Source organism: Egretta garzetta, unplaced genomic scaffold, assembly GCF_000687185.1.
Source record: "Egretta garzetta isolate BGI_Z169 unplaced genomic scaffold, ASM68718v1 scaffold598, whole genome shotgun sequence".
Lineage (NCBI taxonomy): Eukaryota > Metazoa > Chordata > Aves > Pelecaniformes > Ardeidae > Egretta > Egretta garzetta.
Window position 1 is genome coordinate 3374017 of NW_009260621.1, and position 8652 is coordinate 3382668.

General features: G+C 58.6%; 1 protein-coding gene across 1 annotated transcript in view; it reads left to right on the forward strand.

Annotated features, from left to right (window-relative positions):
* Positions 1-5301, forward strand: part of UAP1 (UDP-N-acetylglucosamine pyrophosphorylase 1) — an 8299-nt gene extending 2998 nt beyond the window's left edge. Inside the window, exons 4-8 of the mRNA XM_035900829.1 lie at positions 422-615; positions 1031-1174; positions 1626-1814; positions 4390-4456; positions 4721-5301. Coding sequence (XP_035756722.1) covers positions 422-615; positions 1031-1174; positions 1626-1814; positions 4390-4456; positions 4721-4813 — 687 coding nt within the window. The 3' untranslated portion in view covers positions 4814-5301. The remainder of the gene's footprint in view (positions 1-421; positions 616-1030; positions 1175-1625; positions 1815-4389; positions 4457-4720) is intronic.
* Positions 5302-8652: the final 3351 nt, after the last annotated feature.

Genomic DNA, 8652 nt, shown 5'->3' on the forward strand with positions numbered 1-8652 from the left:
GCTTGGAGGTGTTCCCATGCCCAGAAGGAGGTGTGTGAGGAGGAGGGAGGTCAGGTGTGGGGGGATGGCTCTGCTGAGTCAGCAGCCACCTGCTTGTACACAGCAAGTTGGCTGTTCACATGTGAGCTGGGTGCTAAAAATATCAGTTCCCTCTGCCAGCTGCACACGGGCTTGGTGCCAGATCCTGCCTGCACCCTCTGGGTGTGCCTGACACCCTGCCACCCAGCCCTGCCATCTCGCCCTTCTCTGGTTACTGTCACCAGAAGCACCTGGAAAGGGAGGACTCCAGCATCCCTATCCCTGCCTTAACCCCGCTGCTCTGCGCAGGAAAATGCATCCGTGGGGGCTGCTAGATACAATGGGGTGTATTTGAAGCACATGGCTTTGGGAGCCTTTCCATGACGGTGCTTCTTTTGGGCAGGTGGTGGAGAAGACTAACCCCACGGAGCCAGTCGGCGTGGTGTGTCGAGTGGATGGTGTCTACCAGGTGGTGGAATACAGTGAGATCTCCCTGGCCACTGCCCAAAAACGGGGCCCAGATGGGCGGCTGCTCTTCAACGCGGGCAACATTGCCAATCACTACTTCACCACTGCCTTCCTCAAAGATGTAGTCAAGTAAGGGGCCTGCTGGGGTGCTGTTGGCATGCCAGGAGAGGAGCACTGGTGCTGAGTGGAGCTGGCTGCCCGGCCACCCACACCTTGCTTTCCACTGGTTGAGCTCCAGCTGTTTGCAGGCATGCTGGGATGAGGCCTGTGGGGTATGGCTCCTGCCCTTGTGGCCTGACCCCTGTGTCTCTGCACAGTCCTTTCCTTGAGATAAGATTTCCCCTGGCCATCACTGGCTGCTTGTGCCAGAGCACAGGCATGCAGGGCTGTCCTCTCCTGGCTGCCCTGGGGATGAGCAGCCTGTACCTTGGGCCAGCTGGGGGTCAGGGCAGAGCAGCCGTGCTGCCTCAGCAATGTCTGAGCTGGGGGGGCTGGAGATGTGCCTTGCTTGGGTGAGTAACAGCTATTTGTTGGCCCACTGCAGCACTTATGAACCACGGCTGCAGCACCACGTAGCTGAGAAGAAGATCCCACACGTGGACATAACTACAGGGCAGCTGATCCAACCCGAGAAGCCTAATGGGATCAAGATGGAAAAGTTCGTCTTTGACATCTTCCAGTTTTCCAAGTATGCACTTTTCTCTCTGTGGGGAGCAGGCTGCTGTCTCTCCCACGGGCAGCTCTGAGAGCCTCTGGGGGGGTGCCAGGGCTGTTGCCCACTGGCAATGCCCCAGAGTCAGGACCAGGTGCCAGCTCCCGTGCCGTTCAGCAGCAGTGGATGACTGTGCCTTGAGATGAGCAGGGACATGAGCAGCAGGAGGGACAGGCACTGCGTGCCTCTTGCTCAGCTGAGCCCTGCTCCTGAGCCAAAGGAGCATCTGCTGACCCTACAGCCCTGTTCCTCCCCTCTGTCCTTTGTGGATGTGGGCTGGGGAGGGGGGGAATGGGAGACATGACACACACGGGATGGGGGACTGTGGCCCCAGCTCAGCTACCCTGGCAGGGGAGAAGTCAAAATGACAGGGAGCAGCCACATTTCCCAAATCTGACCCTCCTGCACCCTGTTCCCCCCCCCCCAGGAAGTTTGTGGTGTATGAGGTGCTGCGTGAGGATGAGTTTTCTCCTCTGAAGAACGCAGACAGCCAGAATGGCAAGGACAACCCCACCACAGCCCGACATGCCTTGATGTCCCTGCACCACTGCTGGGTTCTCAATGCAGGGGGGCACTTTGTGGATGAAAACGGCACACGCATCCCTGCCATCCCTCGGTGAGTTGCTGCTCCCGGCACTCCTGCTTCCTTTTTGGGCTGGGTATAAAGTACCAGGCAGTCCCCAGGCTTTCTCTATTTCATCACTCTTGAAAACAGTGTTGCTGGAGCAACCAAGCCGTGGGTCCCTTCTCCTGGGTGGTCTGTGGGGCAGAGCTGGGTGTGGGCCAGCCAGTGGCTGCAGGAGGGGAGCTTGCTCGTTTGGCAGGAGCTTTCCTTCTTGATTCAATGCCTGTGAACTGAATCCGGCTGGTCTCCATTGCACAGCCAAGGTTGCCTGTGCAGGGAGGAGGTGGCTCCCTAAAGCCCAAGCACGCCAGCAGATCCGTGCAGCAGCCAGGCTGGGGTCATGGCATCCCTCGACTGAGAGACCTCCTGTGGCCCCTGTTTGGAGAACAGCAAACCCCAGACTTGTTCTGCTCTGTGTTTTCCCACCCTTGCTAACCCTTGTTTATTTCCACGTAGTGTCACAAACGGAAGGTCAGATGCCACCCCAGCAGATGTCAATGACAAGTAACTATACCGTGCAGCGTGCATGGTGGCGGGGCTGTGCTTAGGTACTAATGGGCTGTAGGCAAAGCAGCGTGCCAGGCTGCAGTCGCTGCTGTGGGTGTGTGCTGCTGAGCAGGCGCCCCTGGTGACTAACGGGGCCGGGGGGCTCGGGGCCGCATGCTGGGAGCGGGGCATGTCTCGCTGCAGGGCCCCGCAGGTGCCGCTTCCCATGGTGGCGGGTGGTAGGCAGTGTCTGCTCCCTCCTGGGCTCCTTTCCGCAGGGGCAGCCGACGGGAATAACTGGGAAGGGGCTTGTGCTGTTGGTAGGGGTGTGCAGGGCAGCAGGCAGCCCCCAAAGGTCACCCTGCAGGCAGGATGCTGTTGGGAACTGCGCTGGCGTGTCCCTTCGATGACGCTCTCTTCTTCGTTACACCACGGTGTTAGCACAGCCTGGACCGGTCCCGGCTGGTCCTGTAGCTGGAGACAGCTGCCGTCTCCTGGTGTCTGCCAGGCGGATTGAAATGGGATTAAAAATGTTAAGTAAATGTCAAGCAGGCTTTGATGTAGCACGTGCAAATCTCGGCATAGGCGGCCAGCTGTGCTTTGTGTGACTTCAGCTCTTGAGTTTTGAAGGTCCAGACTGTGAAACCAGGGAAAGCTCCTGGCTCAGCGCTTGAAAGTTTATGGAAGTAAAAGGGAAAGTTAACAGAAGTGTTAAAGCAGCTTCTGTAATAGCTGCATGTTCTTCTGTAGGCACAGGGCATGGGACTTGGAGCTGGTGAGTGTGAATGACTTGCAGACTAAGCGAGCTTGTTACCTCTCCCCCCTTTGGGAGAAGTTGCATCTTCCGGTACTTCCTGGTGGGATACACCTAGGGTCTCTGGCTTTAATTCAAGACTCCAAGTGCTTTCAGGCTTTGTAACTAGGCCATCACACTAGTTATAATGTAGGGTAAAGGATGCACTTCATCCTATGTTTATCCTTCATTGCCAGTTAATGGCAATTCTTTTTTTTATTTTTTAAAATTTTTTTAAACTTATCTTGAAAGGAATCACACTTGAAGGCAAACACAAGTGCAAGGGCTGGGCCAGGATGGATGAGTTTCATTTGCTCACAGCTGTGACAGGAGGGGGCTGAGAGAGTGTGTGGCAGCAGGATCGAGCTTCCACCTAGGCAAAGGGAGTGTTGTCACAGGTGAGGTCCTGCGATGCCTGGCTGGCTGTGGGGGTGAGCAGCTGTGAAGGGGCACCCTGGGGCGCTGCTGTAGTTCCTCCTCAGCTCCACACAGCTGCACCCCCAGCCAGGCTTACATGCCAGCTGGATCCAGGGAGCACCTGGGGGGTCCTACAAAGGCTGGTGGTGGCAGGAGCAGGGTGAGGAACCCCATGCAGACCCCTGCCCAGCAGTGCTGCTGCAGTTGTTCTTGGGGCCAGGCTGCATTGGGCAGTGCTGGTGTGGGTCTGCCGTCATCCCCACCAGCTCAAGCTGGTGTGTGGAACAGGAGCTGCCACAGTTGATCTAAGAGGAAAAGGCAGGGGGACCAGGCAGTGCTGCAGGGAGTATTTCTGAGCGAGCAGACAGGCTTGCCCTGTGTCCTCAGGTTGTGCTTTAAACAAGCAGTGTGTTCTAAAAAAAAAAAAAAAAGACCTGTTGTGGCCAGCTGAACAGGCAGGTGCTGTGAGTGCATCTCTCATTGTCCCAAGGATGCAGGAGGAGGAAGGGGCAACTAGCTTGCATGCAGCATCAAATACAGCAGGCCTGTGGTCCAGGCCAGGGGCGTAGGTGCTGCTGTAGTTGCACACATGGAAAGGCACGTAGGTCCTCATTAAAACTGCATCTAAGGCTCTCTTCCCTTTCAGTTGCTGCTGGTATCTAAACTTTAGCTCACGCCTCTGTGGAGAGCACGCAAGGCTTGACTAACCCCGAGCAGCTCTGCGCTGGTGGGGTCTGCGTGGGCCAGCAGCCACCAGTGCCCCAGACAGCCCCTGACCCCCAGCGCTGGCGTCTGCGAGATCTCTGGGCCCCATCCACGTCCCCTGGCGGGATGTGGCTAACCCTCCTGACTCTTTATTTTTCTCTGCAGCTTGAAGGATGCAAACGACGTGCCAATCCAGTGTGAAATTTCTCCCCTTGTCTCCTATGGAGGAGAAGTGAGTACTGGCTCTCCCAGGCTCGGGCACCCTTGCAGATTAACTGGGCGGGTGGGGAGGCTGGGGGGGCATGCCTGTGAGCCTTGGCCGGGGAGGGGGTAAGCCATGAAAGTGTGACTTGAATTCATGGTGGTGATTTTTGAGGCAGTGTCCCCCAAGCCGCTAGCACGGGAGGCGACTGGAGCCACCTGTGAGGGGCTCAGCAGATCAACAGAGCAGATGAAGCGTGGTGCGTTCCTAACAAGCTGCTTTGTCCTCCCCTAGGGTCTGGAAAAGTATGTGAAGGACAGAGAGTTTCGCGCGCCTTTGATTATCGACGAGGATGGGATCCATGAGCTGGTGAAGAATGGGATGTAGCCAGTGGCATGGTGCTCAAGCCAGGCTGCCCCATCCCGCCTGGTGGGCTGGGAATTCGGACACATGGAGGTTTATAGCTGTAACTGGTAGGGGCTGATCCTGCTCGCTCTGGCCCTGTGCAGAGGAGGATGTAACCCACTCAGTTCTTGGCATGTTGTATGCTTCTATTTATATTTTAATTTAAAACCCAAACACTTTATGGATTCCCCTGCCACGAAGCACAGCTATGGCGCTGCTCTCTGCACTCCAGGCTGTGGGCATTTATTTTTAAACATGTATATAGTAATAGTCATTGTACATGCAGAGGATTTTTATGGTACGGGGCTGGGGATGATCTTGAATTTTTATTTTTCTCAAATCTACATGACTATTTTTTTTAATAGCGTCCTTGCCATTGCCCATGTCCTCCCTCTTTTTTGGTCATCCTTTGTACGTTGCACAACTGGAAACACCCAATTAAACTCTGAGTCCTTCCTGTCTGTCATCTGGTGGTGATTTAGTGATGGAAGCTTTCCCCACAGAGACTCTGCTCATGGAGCAGAGGTCCGACTGGGTCCCACAGAGTGCCCCACTCTGCCCAGCTCAGCAGCAGCTACTGCCTGGGAGGGTCGCAGGCAGGTCCTCTGGCCTGTGGTGCTCGCTTGCGGCATTTCTGGAGGCAGCAGAGGGCTGCACTTTCCTCTTGAATTTCTGCAAGCGGTGGCAAACCTTGAGCAGGTAGGAGTGGGTGGGTGTGCAACGCCACCAGAGTGCTCGGTGTGAAGCCAGCCTGCCATCGTGCCCTCTAGCAGCATCACGAGCCCTCTGCTTTTCAGGGGGGGGCTCCATGGCTCCTGCTAGAGTCCACTGCCCTGAAGCGTGGTGTCCCCATACCTTTGGGCAGAGTGTGGCTCTACTGCCTCCCCTCCTTTCTGGGAGGGGAGATGGTGTTTGGCTAGCTCTTCTGCTGCTCCCAAGTCCTGCTGCGGCCCTTAGGGGGGCTGGCACTGCCACTGACTGCCCCATGGCTCCCTGGGGAGGGATTTTTCCCTTGCGGGGCTGGGAGTGGAGCCCAAACTGCTCCCCCTGGGGGAAGTCACCAAGTCCCCCATGTAACAAGGTGGCTGTTGGGCACCCCGGGTTCAGCTGCGTGCTCTGCTCCCCAGGCAGCATGCCTGAGAAGCCGGGGCTGTGTGGGGGGTCCTGGCTGGTGCTGTGGCTGCTGGTGGCCCACCATGGGACAGCCAGGCTGCGTGTGGCCAAGGCAGGCTGGTGGCCATGGGTCCCAGGAGAGATGACCCGGGATAGGGTCCAGAGCAGATGCAAGGAACTGGTGGGGAATGCTGCGGGGGGTCTGCACCACCGCCGCCTCCCCCCTGCCCGCTGGCTCTGCTGGGCCCTGGGAGCAGCTACCATGGGGAAGGGACAACTCTGCTCTCCGGGGAGCAGGCGGGCACCCCCAAAGCTGCTCCTCCTTGGCACGGGGCAGGCAGCAGCTGGAGCACAGCATCGCCCACCTCAGGGGGATGTATATGGCCCCAGGACCAGCACTGAGCAGGAGCAAGGGGCTGCCTGGTGAGCTCGGGGGATCGCTGTTCTGGCTGGCTCCCCAGGTGCTGGCAGGGGTGGAGGGGAGGTGTTTGCTTTGGCTTTTTGGCTCTGTTTGCACACCAACACCTTTGCATTAGGTCCTGGGATAAAGCGATGCAGCACTGGCCCCCGCCAAGTTATTTGAGTGCCAATTCCAGGTAACGGGAGGCGAGCAGGGCGGAGCGGAGCCGTCCGGCGCTTGTGCCGGCGTGCACGTAGGGGCCAGCCTGTGGGTGGGCAGGGGCATCCACCCCCCTGCCTGCTGATCCGGGGTGGCACGCCAGGGCATGGTGCGGAGCCCCGCAGCACGCACCACACTCGCCTGCCCCTGCCTGCTCTCCCTGCCAGCCCGGGGCGGGGGGGCTGTGGTGCTCTGCCTTGCCCTTGCTTTTGAGTGCCAATTCCAGGTAACGGGAGGCGAGCAGGGCGGAGCGGAGCCGTCCGGCGCTTGTGCCGGCGTGCACGTAGGGCAGCCTGTGCGTGGGCAAGGGCATCCCCCCCCCTGCCTGCTGATCCGGGGTGGCACGCCAGGGCATGGTGCGGAGCCCCGCAGCACGCACCACACTCGCCTGCCCCTGCCTGCTCTCCCTGCCAGCCCGGGGTGGGGGGGCTGTGGTGCTCTGCCTTGCCCTTGCTGGCACCGCAGCCCTTCTCTGGTGGCAGCGGTGAGGGTCCCCAGCGTTCTGCTGTGGGGAGGGGAGGGCCCTGGGGCTGCGGGGTGCCCTGCGGGACAGCAGCGCTTTTTGGGAGTCACTGACCTGATGCCAGGGGTGCTGCTTCCCTCCCACAGCAGTGTGGGTGCTGGCGTAAAATATAGCCAAGGCACTAGTCTGAAAAATAATTGCTTTTTTAAAAATTTTTTAGATTGTGTTTTTGGTTATTGCACAAAAACTACTGTGAGCCTATTATTATTATTATTATTATTATTATTATTATTGTTATTATTATTATTGTTATTATTATTATTTTCCCCCTGCCGCGTTGCGTAGTTGGTGGCCGTGATGCCAAGCTGGTGCCTGGAAATGATGTAAAACCACGAGCTCAGCGTGCAGCATGGGGAGCCAGCGCGCTGCTTCTGCGCCACGTGCCGGGGCAGGTTGGCTCTCTGGCTGGTGTCCTGGCCGCGCGTGCCCGTGCAGGAGCCCAGCACCCTTCCCACCAGGGGCCCAGGGCGGGGCAGCCTGCGTGGGACCCTCTGGACCAGCGATGGGACCTGGTGGAGCGCCTCCATCACCTGCATTTTGGGGGCATCCTGCCTGGCCCCTGCACCCCACCGCGCAGGAGGAGGGCTCCGGATACGCGTGCCATCCTGCAGCCGTGGGGGCGAGCGCCGGAAAGCAAAATGCTGCCTATTGCTTTAAGTTTCCTTGCTGGCCACGGGGATTTTTTTTTTTTTTTTTTCTCTCACTCTATGAATGGGTTTTGCTGTAAATTATAGCTTTGCACACATTCCCTCGGGCCGAGGAAAATAACCTCCACCGAAAAGCCAGCCTGGATTGGTGACTGGCTCCCTCTCTCTGCTCCCTAATTGAAACCAAATGTGCAAGATGTAGGATTGTGGGATTTCTGGCCGGCTCCCAGGAATCCGCAGAATGCGAACGCGCTCCCAGAGGCATCTTGCATCAGCCCGGGGAAGTTTGCTCCTCGCCTGGCTCCCCCGGCCCGGGTGAGGGGCGAGGAGCCCGCTCTCCCACTGCCACCTCCCTGCTCTGGTGAGTCGCTCTTGGGCATGTGGGGACGCGTTTGCCCCTTCCGGCTTTGGGACTCTGGGGAGATGTGGGGTCGCCAATGCTCCGTGGCGGAGCCCGGGCAGAGGGGCCGGGGTGTGGGTCTACCCGGGAAGGGGCTGAGGCAGCAGCAGAGCAGCATCCCCACCTGGGGAGGTGACATTTGGTCGCTTCTCTCCACTTTTTCCCCCTACTTCCAGCGATTTTCCCCTCGTGCCAGGCCAGCGCTTCCCAGTGTCCCTCCTTGGCTCCCGCCCCGTGTCTGTTGGCAGCACCGGCAGCAATGCTGGCCTGCCAGGCACCAGGTCACACTGGGGAGGGGACACAGGGCCACCAGTCTGGTGCTCCTGAGCATCCTGCCCCCCATCCTAGTGCTGGGGACCTGCTTGTGGCTTCCCAGCCCTTGTACTATGGTGGGGTGATGCTGTGCACCGTGGCACGGCGTCACGGAGGAGGACTGCAAGTTTTTGGCTGGCAGGGGTGCTGGTTGGGTGCAGCACCCGCAGGACTGTGTCCCCAGGCCCCAGTGCCATGGGCTGTGCT